The 21,653-nt window shown below is 43.7% G+C and overlaps 1 protein-coding gene across 7 annotated transcripts in view; it reads right to left on the minus strand.

Annotated features, from left to right (window-relative positions):
* The window catches only part of CTNND1 (catenin delta 1), a 48,646-nt gene that overhangs the window by 18,552 nt on the left and 8,441 nt on the right, over positions 1-21,653 (minus strand). For 4 of the 7 annotated variants that reach the window (XM_060104585.1, XM_060104584.1, XM_060104580.1 and 1 more), the window contains 5 exons: positions 6,289-6,405; positions 4,788-5,078; positions 2,718-2,789; positions 1,604-1,756; positions 654-1,189 (listed from right to left, as the gene is read on the minus strand). In XM_060104585.1, coding sequence (XP_059960568.1) covers positions 654-1,189; positions 1,604-1,756; positions 2,718-2,789; positions 4,788-4,982 — 956 coding nt within the window. In that variant the 5' untranslated portion in view covers positions 4,983-5,078; positions 6,289-6,405. Of the gene's footprint in view, positions 1-653; positions 1,190-1,603; positions 1,757-2,717; positions 2,790-4,787; positions 5,079-6,288; positions 6,406-21,313; positions 21,368-21,653 lie in introns of all 7 variants that reach the window. The other 3 variants (XM_060104581.1, XM_060104583.1, XM_060104586.1) reach the window with 3 other exon arrangements.

The raw sequence follows: 21,653 nt of genomic DNA on the forward strand, positions 1-21,653 counted from the left end.
AACTATCTATTCTGGCCTAAAACCCTCAACCTTGTTCTATTTTTTTTGTTTTTTTGCGGTACGCAGGCCTCTCACTGTTGTGGCCTCTCCCGTTGCGGAGCACAGGCTCCGGACGCGCGGGCTCAGCGGCCATGGCTCACGGGCCCAGCCGCTCCGCGGCATGTGGGATCTTCCCGGACCGGGGCACGAACCCTTGTCCCCTGCATCAGCAGGCGGACTCTCAACCACTGCGCCACCAGGGAAGCCCTCAACCTTGTTCTTAACACCAAACCAGAAGCTGAAGAAATTCACAAGAACAAATATTCCATAGCCTCAGACAACAGGCTCCAAAAGGGGGTCAAATCTTAGGCAGAAAATATAGAAACCCTTGCCACAGAAACCAAGGCTGCTCTTCAGAACAGAGACCAATAACCATCATCACAAGTTGTTTTCTATAATTAGAATATATGATTTCTACGACGAAAAAGAGACAAAAAAGCACGTCAATACTTAGTAAAATCAGAAAAGGGAAGAAAAGGATGGTCTTCCCCAAAAACAGGCAGAGGAGGGGGCCACGACTACCTCTGATCCCAAAAAGCACTTAGACGGAGAAGGAAGAGCTACCCCTTTTTGCTGTCTTTGCAAGACCCCTTTCTTCCCTTTTTCTTGCCTACCTGAGGCGTCGCCGAGGGTCAGAGGGTGTCCCAGTCCGACGGCCAGTGCCATAATCAGACATCATGCCGTAATCCACGTCATCGTAGCCCATGCTACGCTGGTCATCCTCGAGCCCATAAGGCTCTGGATGAAAACGATGCAGGTCCACGCTGCTCCCACCGACCCGCACCTGTGGCTGGGGCCCATAGACATCCTGTCTACTGGGTGCCCGGTAACCCTCCATGCTGGGCCTATACCGCTCCTCAACGCGGGCCACCCGGGACAGACTGCCGTAGTTGTCGCTGCTGCTTGGATAACCATCTTCATAGTGGCGGCTGTACCCATCAGGAGGGTAGTGGAAGTTCCTGGGAAGGGTAGCAGTGCCTGCTTGCCCCACATAGGGGCCAGGTCCCCCACTGCCATTCTTGCGGAAGTCACGACCCAGAGTCTGGATGTAGTTGTTCGAAACTGATGAGGCATCTACAGGCAGCCCATCTGGTCCCATAGGGACTGGCTGGACTGTCCGTGTGGTCACAGTCTTCACTACTTTCTTGACCTTCAAGTAAAGAAAGAGAAAAGAGAAATTAATGAAGTGAACAGATTAAGCTTAAATTCTAGACCACTCTAAGACAAGAAACGAACCTCTACCCCCAGCTCGCTTTACCTAGAAATGCCATGCAATCTACCATCTACCCTTCTCTCCATCTTATAGGAATTCTCCAGGCAGGAAAATTGCGCTGGCAGCTAACTATGCCTCCAAGGGAAGCTACTGCAGACTCTTCCTCATTCCACTAGATTTTCCCATATCTCTTCTATCTTCTCTGTCTACCCAGAGATCACTTTCTTTATGCCTTTACCACAGACCAGTGGCTCCTCATCCACCCTAATTAAGTGCTTAGCCCCTCCCCTTAATAAAGACCATAGGAAGAACTCCTCCATCATCCCAGACCTTATACAAGTCTGAGCTTACTGTGGTCTCTGTGCGCCGAGTGGTTCCATCATCCGAGGTCTCCACAGAGACAACAGACATGGCTCCCTCAGGGTCCTCCTCCGTGTAGGTCTCCACAATCTGCCCTGGCTCCTGCATCCTGGGGATGGTGCTATACAAAAGGTGACTGTGATCCTACATGGAAAAGAGAAAAAAGAAAGAGCTATTATGAAGCCATATATACTAACAATCCATCCCAATGAGAGGCACTGCCTGCCTCCCTAAAGACACTGCATCTTCTATGGGCCCCAGGATTTTTAGAGGGGTGCCTGTCCCCACTTTTGAATTTGTACAAAAGGGCAGAAGACATAATTTCCCAGTTCTAGTCATTTAACAAACAGGAACCGAGTTAACTATAGCTACATCAACACCCAAGTGACAGAGACAGCAAATATAACTTCCTAGTTCTAGTCATCTAAGTGAATATGAACTGTGTTGAACTGCAGCTACATCTACATCTGAGGGATCCTTCAAAAAAAAAAGTTCACCCAATAAGAACTTTTAAGATGGACCAGAAAACCCCAGTAAGAGCTATCTTCTGAATAGCTCTATGCTATTCTTCAGATATGCCTAAGGCTCAAGATCAGCCAGATTTTAGGCATGGTTTTCTGCAAAGTAGAACCATGCCCATTCTAGAAAAGGGATGCAGTAATTGAGAGATCAAATACTGGATCAGGGCTTCCCTGGTGGCGCAGTGGTTGAGAGTCCGCCTGCCAATGCAGGGGACACGGGTTCGTGCCCCGATCCTGGAAGATCCCACATGCCGCGGAGCGGCTGGGCCCGCGAGCCATGGCCGCGGAGCCTGTGTGTCCGGAGCCTGTGCTCCGCAACGGGAGAGGCCACAGCAGTGAGAGGCCCGCGTACAGCAAAAAAAAAAAAAAAAAAAAATACTGGATCAATGGTCATTACAATTAATTCCAAAATAAAACTACATTTATACTTTGAAACTCCATTTTTTAATTTTCCTAAATGAAAGAAACTAATTAATGGGAGCTTACAATGTGCCAGGCACTTTAGAAGACACCAATATGCTCTTAAGCTGAGGAAGTAAGAAAGATATGAATAAGCAACCCAGACCTTGAGCCAAAAGAATTACCTGGGGTCCGTTGAGTTTTAGATCTGAAAATTTCTGTCGCTCAAGGTCAACATCGCCCACAAACCGGCCGTTCTGAAACATAGCCCACAAGAAGACAATTCATTTTGTAGCCTTCCTTTGCTCTATCAAACACAAATGATCTTTTTTCCAAACAGGAAAAGGCCTTTCAAGAAGACATTTGTGGCCTGGAGTCCTTCTGTCAGTACAGATAAAAGAAGCACATCACTCCTTAGACTTAACACCTCAAAATTGGAACCGGGCCTAGAACTCTGGCAGACTGGGTCTCTGGAACATAGGAACGTAAGCTCGATGAGGGCAGAGGTTTATTGTGTGTTTTGTTTTTGGTCAGTTTTGTTCACTGTCTCCCTAGTGCCTTGATCAGTGCCTGGCACATAATAGGTACTCAAAAACTATTTTCTGAATAAATAGCAGAGACTCAGATAAGTTCCCCACGAAATCTTTTTGGAAAGCCATAAGAACATAAGGAAACTTGGAAAGCCTAGGTTGGGGGGTTTCCAAAGCCTTCTTTATTGTTTCATGCATCTTCATGCTCTACAACCACTGGAAACTCCCAGACCAGGCAGCTTTTTAAAGAAAGAGGCAAGAAATATGAGTTTCTCTTTCCAAGTAGAAAGAAAACAAGTATCTCAACTCCCCTCAAGCAGATGTCTCAGCATCTTCATCACCAATTATTAGAGCCACAGAACACGTTCAAAAATGTCATTCTTACGCTGCTCTGTCTTAAACAGCAGGAAATAATCTAATAACATTATACTACGTAAAAATACATTTGACTACTCCCCTTCAAAAAGAATACAGTGAGATTCAGCCACCTTGGGAGACTCTTCCCCCACCCTACTCCCATTACATAGGGAGCGTAATGCTGTAGGGAAAGGAAGTTAAACATTACTTTCAGGAAGAAGGAAGGGTGTGGTTTCATTGCTGAGCAGAAGTTAAAAATAAAAGAGAAAGAGAGAGAGAGAGAATCCATGTACTAAATCCTGGAATTCCCCACCACCTCCAAGGCTGAGCAATCCTGCTCTCCTTCTCAATACATACCCCTCCCTCAACCCTAACCCTTTATTCTTGTTCCTATAAAAATCCTAGGAACACTGCAAACACACTGCTTCCAAATTCCTGATCATCCCCAGTTGGAATTATATCCTCTCACTCAACACGCTCCTTAGCATGAGGGACCTTCTCCATCTTAAAAAATAAATAAGTAATCAATGAAAGGACTTATTGGAGCATGAGCACTGTTCTTAGTTCCCATCAGAGATCTCTTAAAATGAAGTCTATCAGGCAATGCCTACTACACACACACACACACACACACACACACACACACACACACACACAAAACCTCAGACAGATTACATCACAGCGAAGTCAGACTACAGAAACCATAGGAAACACAAGATACTTCTCATTTCTAACACCAACTCTCCCAAGTCACATCAGAGTCAGCCAACCCAGAGACCACTGGCTCCTGTGGTTATTTGGGTTAAACAGCAGCATGATGCTCCCTCTCCAACTCTAACCAAAAGAATTAACAATGACCCCTTCCTCCAAGAAATGATTTGCACAGCCAACAAAAAGAGTATGGAGCAGGAATACACAATTTATGAACACTGCCACACCTTCTGAGCAAACTGTTCTCTGAGGGAGAATACAAGATGCCCACCTTCCCCAACCACTAAGCAGGCATTTAATTTCCTGAATTTCTGATATGGGGGTGGGGGGGGAACACACAAGAAAAAAAACAAGTAACCTGAGTACAGCTTCAAATTATATGATCTGCCATTACTAGAAATGCATCCCAACCCAGAAACCCCACTCCAGCAAACAAGAAGTCAGATGGATGCTTCTAGAGATAAGTCCACCCAACTCAGCACAGCAGCAATATTCCCTATCTCTTCATCAGTATTTATCACCTCTGTAAAGGTTATCATGAGGCATGGGCACTGGACAGCCCATAACCACGAGGAGAGTAGTTTCCCAACAAGGATCATAGTCTCTCTATGACCATGCCAAAGTCCTACCTGCAGGTCTGATGGAGAGAGGGGTTACCTGATGCCGGCGGGTGAGGGTGCCGTTGGCCATGAGCGGGTTGGCATCTTGTGGTGAGACCCGGACGCGTTCCAGTTGCGCCGAGACGTGGCGCCGTTCCTCCTCCAGCGCCCGGGTCAGCTTCTCAAACTGGGCCTCTTGTTCCTTCACAGAGGCCAAGATGCTGGCGGTCGACTCCACCTCTGAGTCGTCCATGAAGGTAAGGGGCAGAGCCGCCGCAGGGCAGGGTAAAAAGGGAAGGTGGATCACAGGGGGAGGAGGAAGGAGGGAGAAGGCCCCCCTCACTTCACACTACCGGGAAAAGGTAAGAGAGAGGAGAGAAAGAAAAGGTCACAGGTCAGAGAAGACAGATGAATTTTAATCCCAGAGCCAAAGATGCCCTCTCGTGGTTTTACTGCAGCACAGAAAGAGAGCCACCACCAAGCCTGGACCCACCACCAGTGTCTGTTCAAGCAGGATCCTTTGCCCATTGCCCTCTTTAACACCCCACAAGAAATAACTGTTGAAAGGAAAAGTGCAGCTAGATCCAAGGGAGAATGTGCCTAAGGGCTGTAGTCATGACATGAGTTTAAAATTAGGTTATTCTCCCCTGGAAAACTTTGCTGGCATCAACTCAATGAAAGATGTAACTCCACAGTATAGACAAGCACACACTCTCCTGCAGGGGCAAGCCACCTCTGAGATACGGGGGCAGTACAGATCTTACTTAACCTCTTCCAAATCTGAACACTGAAATTGCTGGAGTGCTGGCAAAATATACTAAATGAATATGCTAAATTAAAACGCCGACAAGAAATGGATGCAGTAAAAAAAAGTCCCACCATCAAAGGCAGGAAATAAAACTAAGGCCCTCAAATTGAATACATTTATAAAGGGACTTTTCTACTTTTAAAAACTATACTACAATATTGACGGCAGAATGTGTGCCTTGGCTAACAGAGGCAAGAAAGCAACGGAATAAAAAAGTCTATGTGTAAAAAGGCAACATTTTCAGTGACCTTCACATCTCTTTGTGGAGTAGGAAAAGGAGCATTATATTAAATTATAAAGTTATCCCTTGAAGTAGTTCGTATTCTAACCTTCAATTAATAGCTGGAACTTCCCACATCTCTGTTATCCTGCAGAAAGCTCTAAACAGGCTACATTTTTACCTCTTTACATATTCCAACTGAGGGTAAATATCCAAGTATCTAGAGGGTTTATGTGTACCACACTTCCACAGTAAATGATATTCAGAAGCGAAGAGTTCCCCATACCCTATTACATAAACTGCAAGCTGGCTAGTAAGTGGAGGGGCATTGTAGTCATACTGTTGGACTTGGTAGGGTTTCTCTCTTATAAGTTGGCTATAAGAGACTTTCTGGTCAGTCCAAGATATACCATGTTGAAAGGCAGGTTTTAGAATAAACCCTCTCCCCTATTCCCCACCCTCTCCTCAACCCCTCCAGAAAAAAGGCACTTAAATTTTTTTTATTCTTAATAAACATATTTACATACACACCTGTTAAGAGAAGGTCGTAACTGATTGGTTTAACAGAGAACAGCCCAGTCTAGATTCAAAATATCATGGGAGAAGCATCCCAGCCACCACAGCAAGGAGGAAGCAGGAAGAAGAGAGCTGTAGAAATATTTGGAGGAAAAATAGGAATGAGAGGAAAATAAAATATACCTAATACATTAAAAAAAAAAAAAAGGAGCAGCAAGGGCAGGTGTTGGGGAAAAAACAATCTGGGAATGGAAGGGAGTAATTTAAAATACGACTTGGAATTGCTTAATGTGACAAATGCCCTTTGGACTTTGCTCTGTTTTCAAATACTTGGACCTTGGTTGTAGTTTTCATTAAAACCTGGATTCTACTGTCATGTCAGAGTTCCTCTACGTGTATTTCTGTAGAGAACCAGGAGCAGGTCATAATATGGATATATATTCACTTACCCCCTGTTCCCAGCAACCAAATTGGGAAGGAAAAAAAAATTGCTGTTGGAATGCCCTTCCCCCTCCTTCCCACCCCTAAGGCAGAAACCTCAAAGCCCAGTCCCAGCATGCCCACAAAGATACTGAGAAACCAATGCAATAGTCGTAGTGGGGAAGACATGTGGGGACTAGCCTAGGCTAAGCCTTTTGCTTCAGTTCCCTTTCCCACGCTCCCCAGAGCCCTACCAAGCACAGTCGCTTGGGCCTGTTTGCTTTAGAGTATACGCAGTATTCAGCAAGCAAGAGTGCCCAGAGGAACTGATAAATAGGTGCCCAATAAACTCCTTAATTAATTCTCCATCACCGAGACTCCTTCCAGTGGATCTAGATCTCCTTCCAGTGGATCTAAATCCAAGAATGTGGCAGTCTTTTTTCCAAAGTCCTCCTACCCAGGCTCTGGGCTCCCGCAGTCACTTATCAACTCCTGTTCTTCCTTTAGGTCCAAAGCCCACTGTCACTTTCTCAATTCCCACCCTACATTCCAACAGGTCACTCAAAGGTCTTTAATAAGTAGCCTTATTTTTTTTTGAATGTTGCTCCCTTTTCACCTCTATTACTTCATTTGCACTTGCCCTCATCTGCTATGTACAATGACCTATGAACCTTCCACACCAAGAGGACCCGGAGCTGGGGAGATTCTTCCAGTTCTGGGTTTCAACAGGGTCTGTCTGAACTGTAGTTAGCACTCTGGCAGTCTCTGCCCTGTAATCTTTGCTAATAAAAGACCAAACTACCACTACTATCAGGCATACAGTGCCAACGCTCCCTGTTGCACAGAGAAACTGTCACCCTTCCATAAAATTGCCACTTTCTGCCCCCACAACTTTAGCTAATACAATACAGGGAGTTAGGAAGGGTAGTAGGGCCTCTACCCAGGGCTCTAGGTCGGGAAGCAATATCTGGAAAAACATCAGCTTCTCCCATCTTCGTGGCTTTAAAAGCTGACCACCTGGCTCTAATTTGGAGAAGAAGGCAGAAAAGTCAAGAAAAAGAAGATCAGATTCCTAGGCCTAACAGCATGGGGGAAGTTTTCTGCCTGAAAGACGGCAGAAGCAGAGCTCTGTAGGACAGAACTGGACTCAGAAGACAGGTCCCAGTCCTGGCTCTGCCACGAGCCAACAACGCAGTAAGTCACTGCCACGTTCTCATCTCTAAGAAGCCAATACCACCAGCCCCGTCTGACTCAGAGTTGCTGTAAGGATCGGCTGAGAATTTAATGCTATACAAATGTGACGTATTAAGTTGTTTCAAGAGTTAGTTTCTATCTTCCAATTACATTACTTAATAGTAATGCCTCAGCCCAAAACTATTCGGTGAACTAGTAGACGAAATTAACTGGATCAGGTGCATAACTAGGTTCTAAGGAGAGGAGGAGGCTGGTTTCCCTACTCCAACACTATTTACCAGGAGGTCCCACCTAGACCAGTGTTTCTGGGACATAGGGTGCTTCTCTAAGTGCCTGGCAGTTATCACAGAACTACACATCTGCTATAATGAGCTCTCGAGTCCCTGTATGAGAGACCTTAGCAGTTTATTACTAAGGAGAAAGGGAAGGTGAAAAGAACTAGCAATTACTGAATGTTTTACATTTATTATCCTGGCAATCCTTACAGCAACTCTAAGGAAGTTTTACTGCAAATGAGAAAACAGGCTATAGGTGTAGAAATTACCCAAGGTCTCAGTTAATAGCAAATTTTGAACTTAAGTCCAATATAAAATGGACAGTCCAGCACCTCTCTCCGACAACTCTTAAGAGCTTTCTACCCAAACATCACAGGAAAAAGGGAAAAGAAAAAGTTTCCATTTATCTATAGGTTGAAGGGTTATCCATAATGTCTACAAATAAGAAATTAAGTGGGAGAAAAGAAATAAATGGGAGGAAAAAGAAAGCATATGTGGGGGAAGAGAACGAAGCAGTTGGGCAAGATATACAGTACACCACCTCACAACTCAGAGACTTGAGAGTCTTCTCCATGCCAAACATACACATCATAAGAAAATTATACTATAGACCAGAATCTGCAAACCATTAACTGATTTTGGCAGTTAGAATCAGGAGACCCTTAAGACTACAGGCCAACATCTTTACAGGTTGGCCACTTATTATTTTCAATGGATTACACTTGTTCTCACTTAAAAAAAGTTCATCGGGAATTCCCTGGTGGTCCAGTGGTTAGGACTTGGGGCTTTCACTGTCGTGGTCCCAGGTTCAATCCCTGGTCAGGGAACCAAGATCCTGGAAGCCGAGCTGCACAGCCAAAAAATTAAAAAAAATTAAAAAAAGATCATCAAGGAATTGCCAAGGTGAGGGAGAGGAGCAAAGTGAACAAGTGAACCTTGCAATTTCCCTAACACTAGATTTTCTCAGAGTAACTGGTTTTACTCTTTTTTCAAAAAAATAAATTTATTTTATTTATTTTTTATTTTTGGCTGCATTTGGGTCTTCGTTGCTATGTGCAGGCTTTCTCTAGTTGCAGTGAGCAGGGGCTACTCTTTGCTGCGGTGCGCAGGCTTCTCGTTGCGGTGGCTTCTCCTGTTGCAGAGCACAGGCTCTAGGCGCATGGGCTTCAGTAGTTGTGGCACGAGGGCTAGGTAGCTGTGGCTCACAGGCTCTAGAGCGCAGGCTCAGTAGTTGTGGCACATGGGCTTAGGTGCTCCACGGCATGTGGGATCTTCCCGGACCAGGGATCAAACCTGTGTCCCCTGCATTGGCAGGCGGATTCTTAACCACTGTGCCACCAGAGGAGCCCTGGTTTTACTCTTAACAAGCCATAGGTCCTATAGACCTATGAGTCTACAACAAGGCTCCCACGTTCAAGCAATGACAACAGTAAATATTCAATCTCTTCTGTAAGAATTCTGAACCAGAAGAAGCTGAATTAAATCAAATACCCAGAAAGACCAAACAGTTTGACAATGCCAACCAGGTAAAAGGGGAAAAGAAGAAAGTCACTTGCCAATAGCACAATCCCCACAATGACTTGTTCTACTGTAAATTGGCCATAGAAATATAATTTGAAATTATAATTTTTAGAGGTTAAGAACATAAACTTTGGACTGCGTTCAAATCCCAGCTCCATTGCTTCTTAGCTATATGACTTTGGGAAAATCTCTCTAATCCTCAGGTTTCTTTTCTGTAAAATGGGGAAAATAAAATACATAGGGTGGTTGTGAGGATTGAACGAGACAATCCATGGAAAGTACTTAGAAAATGTCTTGATGCACAGAAAGCTACTGCTACCAATACAATACTATTACAAACAGTTAACATAAGAGACTAGAGTTTTGGTCGTGTTGTTAGGGCTTTCGAATAAACCACACACCTCCAAATGTTCCCCTCTCCCACTTACTGTAGCTCTGTAAACTACAGGAATCCTTCACACTCTTAAAGGGAAAAAAAAAAAAAAAAATTAAACTCCAGGCCAGGGGTCAAAAGACCGGGAGTTCAAGTCCTGGCTCTGCCAAAAACAAATTGTGAGACCTTGGAGAAGTTATAAATAACCCCTGTAAGTTTTACTTTTTATTACTTTTCAGAGTTTAGCTTTAATGGGCTAATATATGTAAAACTATAGGCTGGGTAACTCTGAACTTCTCTCCCAACTCCATGCACTTCAGATAAGTATATCCAAAGAGATGACCAGAATCAGGCATATAAGCCTCTGCGGAAAGCAGAAAAATTATTTGTCTTCAGATGGAGAACTCTAAACCCCGTGAAATAGTCTTTGGGTTCTTAGGAAAGAAGTGTTATCTTCTGTAGAGCCAGGTCCAAATGCAGCCCTCTTCCCTTCTTTCTATTTCTTCATTATGAAATCAAAACCAATGTCATAAAGTTATCCCTTCCCTCTAAATGCAATGATAAGCAAAATTCTTCTTCTACATCACCCTAGGGATTTCAAACTGTTTTTTTAAAAAAGCACACTGAGCCTTCTCTTAAAGAATACCAATCAATAAAATATAGCACCTGTAACACTACAGAACTGTATTACATAACATTCAAACCAAAAAAGGTAGGTCTTCCAAACACCGAAAAGGCATTTGTTTGCCTTAACTGGCATTTGCCCCAAGTTCAAAGCAATTAATGCTGTTCAACCACACACGGAGAAAACTGGCATGTTATTTTTAAATCAAAAGGAATGTATTTTGTCAATAGTTTTTCTATGGCTTCTTATCAGAGTGCTTTACCAAAGTCCAAAGTCTTAGTACTCCACCCACCACTTGATGTTCCACCATCCAAAGCTTAGAACAATTCAAAGCTCAGTCAGAACAATTCTCATATTTCTCCCTGCTGGAAAAACTCACTCCCACACTAACCCCAAGTCTCTGAACGTGACTTGCAATAAGATGGAGAAAGGACTCTGCTCACTTCACAGTCTCATGTCAACTGGGCACTTCTCAGAATTACAAAACTGACATTCCAGAAATGGCATTGTCTTAGGTGCTTAGCAGTTGCTGTGCTTCCCTGGGGATCTGCTTTATGATAGGCTCAGCTTCTCCACTTAAAAAGAGCACTCAAAGGGCTGACTGAAGGAGTCTGTTTTACAAGGAAGGCCTAGGTCTCACTGTGTCCAACACAAACCTGACGAATTAAGGGAGTCTCTGGCAAATTACCCTCCTCTTAGGAAAGAGTGATCATTCTATCTCATTGGAGTTTCAGAGAAAAAAGGGAAAATAAATATATGAAAGGTTTTTTTTTGGTTGTTTTTTTTTTTAAAGAAATACTCCTTGTTAAAAGGCGGCTGAGCTAGCAATCTCTATAGGTCACTAGGACACCTTAAACATTCTAGTTACCTGTCAGGATTTAAAGTTTTTACTGTGACTTTAAAAGGAAAAAAAAAAAAAATCACCTCCACCATCTTGACCCTAAATTCAGAAACCAGATGGAACATTCTTCTTGCTCTCTTTTCCCCTCCCGAGTATTCTGGGAACCCCCCAAACCATAAGATACTGAAATGTCTAAATGCTAGACTGGCTTTGAAGCAAAGGAAGGGTGTGGCTCTCAGCTCCTGAGGGGGCCCAGGACTGAAAGGGTATGGAAAGAAACAAAACCTGCTTCTCTCTGGAGCGTGTATGACACACACACAGGACTGGTCTAACAAGTCCTTCTGATCTCTCAGGCCAGGCCACCTCCTTCTCCTCCCCCACCACCCACGTGCCTCTCCAAGGCCTTCCACTGGGACAGATAACACTGAATTTTCTCTCAATCCTGAGCGTCTGAGAAACATCAAGTTACTTACCTGTATCCCTGTTGCAACCCTGCCAAAGGCACCTCACACAGCCTTATAAGGAGAAAGCAGAGCTTTAGGGAGAGGCCAATAAGGAAACAAAGATAAGAAGGAGGGGCAAAAAACAGAGGGAGGTGTCAGACTGGAGGAAGGGGAGAGGCCAAATGCCTTTCTCCATTCTACAAAAGGAGGGGAAAAGAGAGGAGGTCAGGTATACAATGGGAAATTAGAAAAAGTCTAGTCAAAGTGGAACAGTATTGTTTAACTCTCGTGTCATAAAAGAGAAATCCTAAAACTAACTAGGACACCTTACACTCTTCCCTACCCTAGGCTAGAGGAAAAAAATTCATGGAAAAAAAGCTTAACCTTAAGGTTTACTAGAGGCCACCCAACTGTTTGAGCTCACAGTCCTCTTAAAGTGGCAGCTTCTCACCAAACCTCCTAACTTTCTATCTCTGGCATTCCCACCATCTCTCTGCCCATCATTTGAAGATGACTTGGAAAAGCTGAAAGCATGTAACTGAATCATATTTACAGTCCAGCTTCCTAAGAAAGCCCTGAGCCCTGAAAAGAGCAACAAGACACCCCTTCCATTAGGTTTAGAGTATGCCTCCCTTTTGAGACAAGCAAGAGAGAGAAGGTGTGAGTCTATGAAGAAATCATAGGAAATATGAAGGTCCTATTTCAGCTCAGGGCAGACAGCTGACGGAAATGTTTCTTCCTATCTAAAAGAAGAAAATCTGACCTTACAGGGGGAGAAAAGTTGTGAGTCATTAATTACTGACCTCCCTCTATGAATTATCACAGATACTCTTCCCAACAACCTCTGAGGTAATGTTGGCCCCTTTTACAGATGAGTAAACTGTGCATCAGACGTACTGGCTTCCCTGGTGGTGCAGTGGTTAAGAATCCGCCTGCCAATGCAGGGGACACAGGTTCCAGCCCTGGTCCGGGAAGATCCCACATGCCGCGGAGCAACTAAGCCCATGAGCCACAACTACTGAGCCCACGTGCCACAACTCATGAAGCCCCTGTGCCTAGAGCCAGTGCTCTGCAACAAGAGAAGCCACTGCAATGAGAAGCCCGCGTGCCACAACTAGAGAAAGCCTGTGTGCAGCAACAAAGACCCAATGCAGCCAAAAATAAATAAATTAAATTTAATTAATTAAAAAAAGTATTCACTATCCTGCTCAAGGTCATCATATAACTAGTAAGTGGTAGAAACGCATCTCTTCTACTCCAAGTCCATGTTCCTTCTCCTTGATAGAGTGAAATGAGTATGAACTTTCTGTGCTTCCTGTGGTTAAAAGTCATTCTAACTCAAATAGAGAAGGTGACCAAAAGTAAACTTTGGGGGGAGGAGGGGAGGGGAGTGAGAAAGGATGAGGTGGAAGCACCTAGACCTTTGGGTATTGCCTTCATTTTAAAGAGCAGGATCTCACTCAATTCTGGAGAAGAATAGCCAGAATTGAGAAATACCTTAGATTTCCCATTTTAAAAGGAAAAAGAACTCAGGAAAAAAGGTGAGAGGAGCAAAAGTAATAGTATTACTTGGTACACAATCACCTGCTTTTCCACTGAAAGGCCCACTATAGAAATCTGACTACTTGCCACATTCTCTAATCACAGCTCAAGAAAGAAATCTAATCACAAATATCCCTACTCTCATTTTTAACGTGACATCTCACTAAACCAAAAGCAAAGATCAGATCAGAGGTGGGGTGGGAAACAGAAGGAACTAGAAGCAGGAGAGACTGTGCTAGCCAGCATCAGAACAGAGGGGAGGGATTGTTCTAGCGGTATGTTAGCAATCTGCCTCTAGGGCAGCTGTCCTCCTGGGTAATCAAAGGCCAGCTTGTGTGTGTGCTCAGGGACTAGCCAGCCTGGCAAGAAGCTGAGGACTCAGCCACCCAATCCACAAAGTGAGAAGAGATGCCTGTTTCACAGCTGGAATGGAGGGCAGGGAAAACACAAAACAAGAGGCAAAGGCGGGCGGGAGGGGGTGGGAGGCGGGGACAGAGAGTGCTACAGGTGCTATTTCAGTCTAGACAGAGGGGAAAAAAAAATCCTAGGAAACGACCAACCATTCCCTAGTTAAGCGCAAACAGAGAATTGCCAGTACCTCTCAATACTAAAATAAAAAATGGGTAGGTTTCTCCAGCTCTGTACGTAGTAAGATGTCAACTGGAAGGACGAGACCTAAAATGTAGGGCCCCGGCATTGCCTGTTTCTCTCTATCCCTTTCAGACTCAACAAGGTATCTGCAATAGCCACAGTGAATAAACATAATATAAATAAACACCTATCTCCTTCTAAAAATTCCTTTCTTAATTAAATCCTAGAGATCTATAAATAATAGTAGCACACATAAAAGTCAGTGAGATCCCCAATACTAAGAGATCGAAGCCTATATAACTCAAGTGCTAAAACGCAAAAGGCCACAGTCAGAATTCACACTCCCTAATCCCTCGGAGTAGCTAGATGCTCTGAGACCCATTAGACACACAAAGGCTGCTCTCTTCTCAGTAGAGCCCTGTAGCAGGGCTGCTCTCCAGGGACAAAGAGATTTCACAGGAGAACCACAAAGACATCGCCCCTCTCCATTCCCCCACTCCCAGCTTTCTCACTTCCTGTCACAGTAGCACCAGACCACAGTCTCCCAGAAACAAACAAATACAAAGTGCTGGATTCTGGGCTTCAAGCCAACTGCATTCCAGGGCATCCTGTCTACCAATCACCAGCCAGAGCTCCCACTTTGCCCTGCTCAATTCCTTATCATGTTCAGGGAAAACAACCCTCCTCCCTGCCCCAAGCCAACACTACATAGGACAAAGCTCAGGCCTTTAAGAATCAGCAGAAAGATACTGTGTGAAGACTTAAGGGTTCAGAGGGGCTGAGGGGATTTTCAAGATTCCTACTTAGCTAGTTTCTTCACTTTGGAGGCTGCGGATCTTAAAACTGGTATTATACTCAGCTCAGCTACGTATGATACATCTCATAGAAAGCTTCATCATGGCAATCTGATAACCAACCTGAATTCAGTCAATGGAATATTCCCACCTGGAAAAACTACTTTAGGACACATCCTCTGTCAACTTCTCTATCACCCATTTCTGCTGTTTTCAAAGTCTTTCAAACTCTTTTCCCCACAAGCATAAAGCTGATTTTTTAAGAGGCCCCAAATAGAACAAACAAAGGCAGCAGACTCCACCCTACAAAGAGGCAGAATAGGTATCAGTAGATGCTAGGAGCAAAGTTCTCTACTTCCCTAGGGAATGAAAGGAGGCCCACTAGGAATTGCACAGTAGTTCTTGCAGCAAAAAAAGTCAACACAACAAACAGCTTTTCCTGCTCACTACTCCCCCTGGAGTGGATCAGGGGCTGTAGATTTGGAACCTCTTCAGAAAAGAAAGCCTCCCTTCCTAGTAAGGGTCCACAGCTGACACCAAGAATGGGATAAATGATACATTTTTCTGTTATCTTAAACAAGCCCACTGGACTGTTAGCTCTAAACTTTAGAAGCAAAGATGCAGATAGAAGTCAAGCTCTATTTAGCCAAAGATTCTTGAAATCCAAAACAACACCCTTTGCCCCCAGGGCTCAATTCTTGCATAAAGCATAGTATAAGGCTCAGCACAGAGTTCTCAAACCAGAGGGACATTCCAGGCGACTAACTAGTAATACCCTATCATTTCTCATCTTTTCTCCTCCCTTTCTCCTACACTCCTTTCCCCTTCTTGGATCTGCTAGAAGTACTCTGTGCTGAAGCCTGATTCGGATAGTACATGCTGATGCAAAAGGAGATAAGTCTAAAACAGCACAATTAGAAGGAATTAGTCCGTATCTGGCTATGATATAACCAGATGGAAGGAAATGGGGCAGGTACATACACAATAGTCAGCCATTCTAGAACTGGATAGAAAAAAGAATATTTAGCAACACTACATTTTAGAACAGAACTTAGCAGGTCCTAGCCACTGCAAACTCTATCACTGAAGTACACACACAAAAAAGTTAGAGATCTCTTACCTAGCACTAAATCGGACTAACTCCCTTTTTCGCTCAAGAATAATTTTAAAAATTAGTTACAATTGTTGGTATTCTTATCCAATTCTCCCTTATTCATAGCCCAGGCCAAATAAATCAGTCAATTAAGTACTACTGTGTGAGATGGTTAAGTAAAAAGCAGATAAAAATAATAGAGTAGAAGAGTTTTCTGAGATACTTTAAAAAAAAAAAAAAAAAAAGAAAGAAAGAGGGCTTCCCTGGTGGCGCAGTGGTTGAGAGTCAGCCTGCTGATGCAGGGGACATGGGTTCGTGCCCTGGTCCGGGAAGATCCCACATGCCGCAGAGCGGCTGGGCCCGTGAGCCATGGCCGCTGAGCCTGCGCGTCCGGAGTCTGTGCTCTGCAACGGGAGAGGCCACAACAGGGAGAGGCCACAACAGTGAGAGGCCCGCGTATCGAAAAGAAAAAAAAAAAAAGAGGGTTATAAAAGACACACTCCAGACAGAACTGGACACACCTGTAGCAATGCTGCTTCTGCTACTCCAAAAGGATGCTCTGCAGGTTCTCTGCCTCAAATTGAGTAGGTGAGACAGACTGCATGCTGACTCAGAAATATAGAAACCCATGATGGGAAGGAGGGAAGGAGACCAGTATAGCCAACTGATCGCAATTCAGCACAACTTCATCAAAAGCCCTGGTCTACTTGTATCTCTGGCTGTTTGCAGACATTTAGAAAACCCAACCAAAGGAATAACAAATGAGTAAGGAGAAAGTCAATGGAAGGGCCCAAAACTTAAGCTGAATACTCAATGGTTAGAAAAGTATGAATCTGTTTTGCTATATAACTTCCCACATACCCCTTTCTCTCCAAGTCAGGCCCAAAGCTGAAAGAACTGGAGGGAGGGGAGGCAGAGAAAAGAATGTGATTGGGAAAAGGTTTTGCTACATTCCAACTAGCCAACATCCCACAGAGCATTAAGAATGCCCAAGAATCCAACCCCACTACTGAGAGTTGCTAGGACTCTGCTAACACACATCCAATTCCTCTACCACCCTCCCCCTAAACACCCTGAAAAGCAGCATAATTGAGATAGCTTGATGAAGGCACCAGCTGTTTCCACCACTCTCCCTCCCCCCAACCCCAGAGACCACAGTTCAAACTCACATCAAACACGTAATACAATTGGCCAGTAGGAAGGAGAAGCCAGAACTAAAATAGCAGGAAGAGTGCCAACTGGCCCCACTTGGAAGGAATGCTTTCTTGGCTCAATTTAAAATAAGAAACTTTTGTCATCCACTCCCCTCTGCCCAATTATGTTCTCCTTCCCACAACCTACCCCTCAGTGTCAAATGGATTTCAGTTTCTTCCCTACAACTCCTTGATCTATTTTCAAATGTCAGGGAATACAGGGGAGGTATAAGGTTGAATGTAAAATAATGTCTGGGAGATTGGAAGCCTTCCTGGACTGCAACAGCCAAACCTAGCACAGGGCTATCACATAAGGGCAAGGAGACAGGAGCCCACACAGCACCCATCACCATGTTTCAAGCAAGGAAAGAAGGGAGCAAATGCTTGTGCTACTGAACATGGATGATAACCCTATTTCCCATGGAATGGACAGCCAGCTGAAGTATTAATGTGATCAGCCCCTCCCCCACCCATATTCTAAGTTGACCAGCATTAGCCAAGGAGGAAGGGAAGGAAGCCAGCACTTCCTTTTCAGACAGGAAGTAACATTGGCCCTTCCTGTCGAGTTTTAAACAAATTGTCCAGCTGAGTTTCAATGTTAACATCCTCTCCTGAATTTGTTCCACAATTTCAAAATGGAGAGGGGAAATGGAGATATGGTCTAAAAGTTTCCCTTCCCCCTAAGAGGCAAGTCCTCAATTCCATACTAAGCGCTGGCAGAATCCCCAAATCAGGCGGTGACATCTGTAATTCCAAAACAATACGGCATACAGAGGTAGAAAACTTCAAATTAGCCACCTTCTTACCGTGTCTACTACCATGAACTATTCTTCTCTACTTCTTATACTAAGTAAATAACCACCCATCTGAGAAATCATATAGATATGTAGCTTAACTCAAATGTTCAGATTTTGTGGTCCTCAAGCCTAAGTGATCAGAATCACCTGGGAAGCTTTTTAAAAAATACAGTCTCCCAAATCTACCTCCCCATCCCTCATACCTCAAATTCTGGAGGGAATGCCTCAGAATACATGTTTGCAAAAAGCCCTCAAAGTGATTCTGAGAGTCAGCTATTGGGAACCACCACACTGGCCTATCCCTGACAACCTTCTGACCACCACATTCCTCTCCCAAAAAGGGCATTAGTTATAAAATACATTATTTGGACCTGCTTTACTATTCAGCAGACAGCTCATTATTCAGTCTGGATTTGAAAGCATGGATTTAAATATATAAATGGCCACAATGACACAATCCTAAATGCTATATTCTAGACTCAGACTCTAAAAGGAAGAACTGTCTCACTTTGGAATCCTGAGTTGCTACAGTGGTGGACATCCCTATTTACACTGAAGACTGGACAACCCAACTATTTTGTTTTTTTAATTTAACATACAGAACTGGAATTTTTATTTAATAATATGAAAATCCAACCAAATCTTATTAAATATTTTTATAAAAATGAAACTATACACAATTCTAGGATTCAATGTTCATCTAGTAGCCAATATAAGAAATAATTTCATACTACATGCATGTTGTGTCACATATGTACATATTCAAGAGTAATACGAGTTATTAATAATCTAAAATGTGCCACCATGTAACCTGCAACTGTTGTGAAGACAATGTGAGTACCAATTTGTAAACCCAGTTGTTTGTTTGTTTTTTTTGCGGTATGCGGGCCTCTCACTGTTGTGGCCTCTCCCGTTGCGGAGCACAGGCTCCAGACGCGCAGGCCCAGCGGCCATGGCTCACGGGCCCAGCCGCTCCGCGGCATATGGGATCCTCCCAGACCGGGGCACGAACCCGTATCCCCTGCATCAGCAGGCGGACTCTCAACCACTGCGCCACCAGGGAGGCCCAACCCAGTTGTTTTTTAATGACTCAGTTTAACTTTCCTCCAAGGAACAAAGAGCTGTGCCACATTTTCAAAGACTGTTCCACATTCCATCCCCAAAGAAGTCCGAAGTCCTAAATCTAGCATTCAAGACCCTAGATAATTTTAGCCCAGTTGACAATAGAAGTAACCAGAAACTCTGGATTCATGTGTTACCTCTGACACTTATCCAAGTCACTAACTTCTGGTTTGAGCAAGGGCAAGTGAGTAGCAAGATGTTTTTAAAAGAGGCATAAAGAGAAATATTTCCACAAAGAAGCATGTCACTGAAGACTTAGGAAAGAAGAATGGCATTGAAAAGACATACTTTCAAGACAACTACAAACATCTATAAATGCTGAAGTAATACACATCAAGCAGTTATTTAAAACAACTTCAAAATTGGGGGGAACCTGATTGCCTAGAGTATTTCCTGCAAGATGATATACAGTTACCTGACCAAAGGAGAAGCGGATGGAAGGGGGGAAAATGTTTCCTGATTGAGGTCATGGCCCAAGGATGATATTAAGTAACAGAATGACAACTAGATAGTTATAATTAAAGAGAAGAATAGAGGGTAACCAGGTCAAGTTCTAGGGCTAAACTCCAAACAGAGAGAGACAGAGAAATTCTTTCACTGAAGGACAGGCTAGCTAAACCAGAAATCTTGAGAGGGAAAGGAAGAATGGGTGATTCAAGACACAGCTACTCTGGTAATCAAATATCCTTTTACTTTCCATTATGGGGTTGACACAGAACATCAATCACTAAACAGGTGGTGCTTCTTCTTCAATCCCACCAAAGCCAACCAGGCCAAATGGTTCAGCAATATGCTTTAACAACCATTACTGCTTAAACACACATATAGGAAGGGAAAAGAGACATACAGTTAGTTATCAGGATTGATCATGTCCCCTGATGTGCAAGACAGAAATATGGATACGGTGACCTATAAAATGGTACCTGAAGCCATTTAATCCCAATGATTAGGGTTGCGGGGAAGCAGGGGCTTTTGGGTCTAATGAGCAAAACGAAAAGCAGCAGATAAGCGGGGTAGGCATAATATTTGGTCATAAACCAAATCAACAAATGTACTCAAAAGGAAACTCAATGTACTCAAAAAGAAGGCTGTCACTTCTACTATTCATAGAAATTTGAATCTGTAGATAAGAAGGTGGAGAAATAGATTTCTCTAGGGAAGAAAATTTTGATCTCACGTCCTAAACACATACAAGCTTATTCTAAGTAGTTGCCTTACTTTTATCATTCTCCAAGACAAGGGTCATCAACCTATGCAAATTCTGCTACTTTGCAAATTATGTGCTGACTATACTCACATGCAACTTCTGCAATGGGACAAAGATGGAGGCTGGGCCAGGTGTTCCCTCAACTCCTTACAAAGCCTACACAAAAAAATCGTTAACAGGGCTTCCCTGGTGGCGCAGTGGTTGAGAGTCTGCCTCCCGATGCAGGGGACACAGGTTCGTGCCCCGGTCCGGGAAGATCCCACATGCCGCAGAGCGGCTGGGCCCGTGAGCCATGGCTGCTGAGCCTGTGCGTCCGGAGCCTGTGCTCTACAACGGGAGAGGCCACAACAGTGAGGCCCAGGTACCACAAAAAAAAAAAAAAAAAAAAAATCGTTAACAGCTGTTGTCTCTGGGGTCTGAAGTGAGGAGACTTTTCTTGGTACCATATAGCGCAGGAGGTGGTCCTACACTGTGCCCCCCCTTATCTCCAACACACACCCATTTGACCTCTCGGAACACGTACACTGCCCCCATCTCTCTTGCTTGTTGGTAACAACCAGCCTCAGGGCCTTTGCACTTTGTACCCATATCTATGTGACTTCACTCTAATTTCTTAAGTCTCTTTCAAACATACCTTGTAAGTGAGGCCCTCCCTGACCACTCTGTATTAAACAACCTCACTCCCACCCTTGCGCTTCTTATTCACCACCCTACATATTCTGCTTTATTTTTTTCTCAATAGTGTTATCACACTCTGACTTACTATATATTTACTTGCTTACTTAATATCTATCTCTTCCAACTAGAGTGTAAGCTCTGTGAGGTCTATTTGGTGTACAGCAGGCTCTCAAATTTCTTTTGAATGAACGAATGAAGATGTTTTACTTTTTTAATGAAAACAAAAAGTTAAATTTTAGAAAAATAAATCAGTATTATTTCATTTTTCTTTCTACACAGTTTTTCTAATTGTGACCTTAGGCCCACCAATTGGGGTCTCCAGTAGCCTTACCTGCAGATTTGGCTGATGTTCAGCGGGGTAGACATTCAAATGGCCAATTGTGCCCTGGTTTACAAAGTAGTCAACAGAGAAGAGAACAACAGAGAGGTTACAGAACTTCCCCCATTCCAACAAAGAAACAATGGAAAGAAATCAGATTGGCACCCATTTCTCCTTTAAAATAGACCACTCTGTTTTTAAAAGTGTACTGAATATACACCAGCTACTGTATTTCTATGAGATTTACTTCACTTGCAATGAAATGGCAACTGTAGGTGCCTTGATAGAAGTACTGAGAAGTTGACTTAGTTTCTACAACAATGTCTCATAACCTCAACCACCAGCATACATT

The sequence above is a fragment of the Mesoplodon densirostris genome, chromosome 7 (genome assembly GCF_025265405.1).
Source record: "Mesoplodon densirostris isolate mMesDen1 chromosome 7, mMesDen1 primary haplotype, whole genome shotgun sequence".
Lineage (NCBI taxonomy): Eukaryota > Metazoa > Chordata > Mammalia > Artiodactyla > Ziphiidae > Mesoplodon > Mesoplodon densirostris.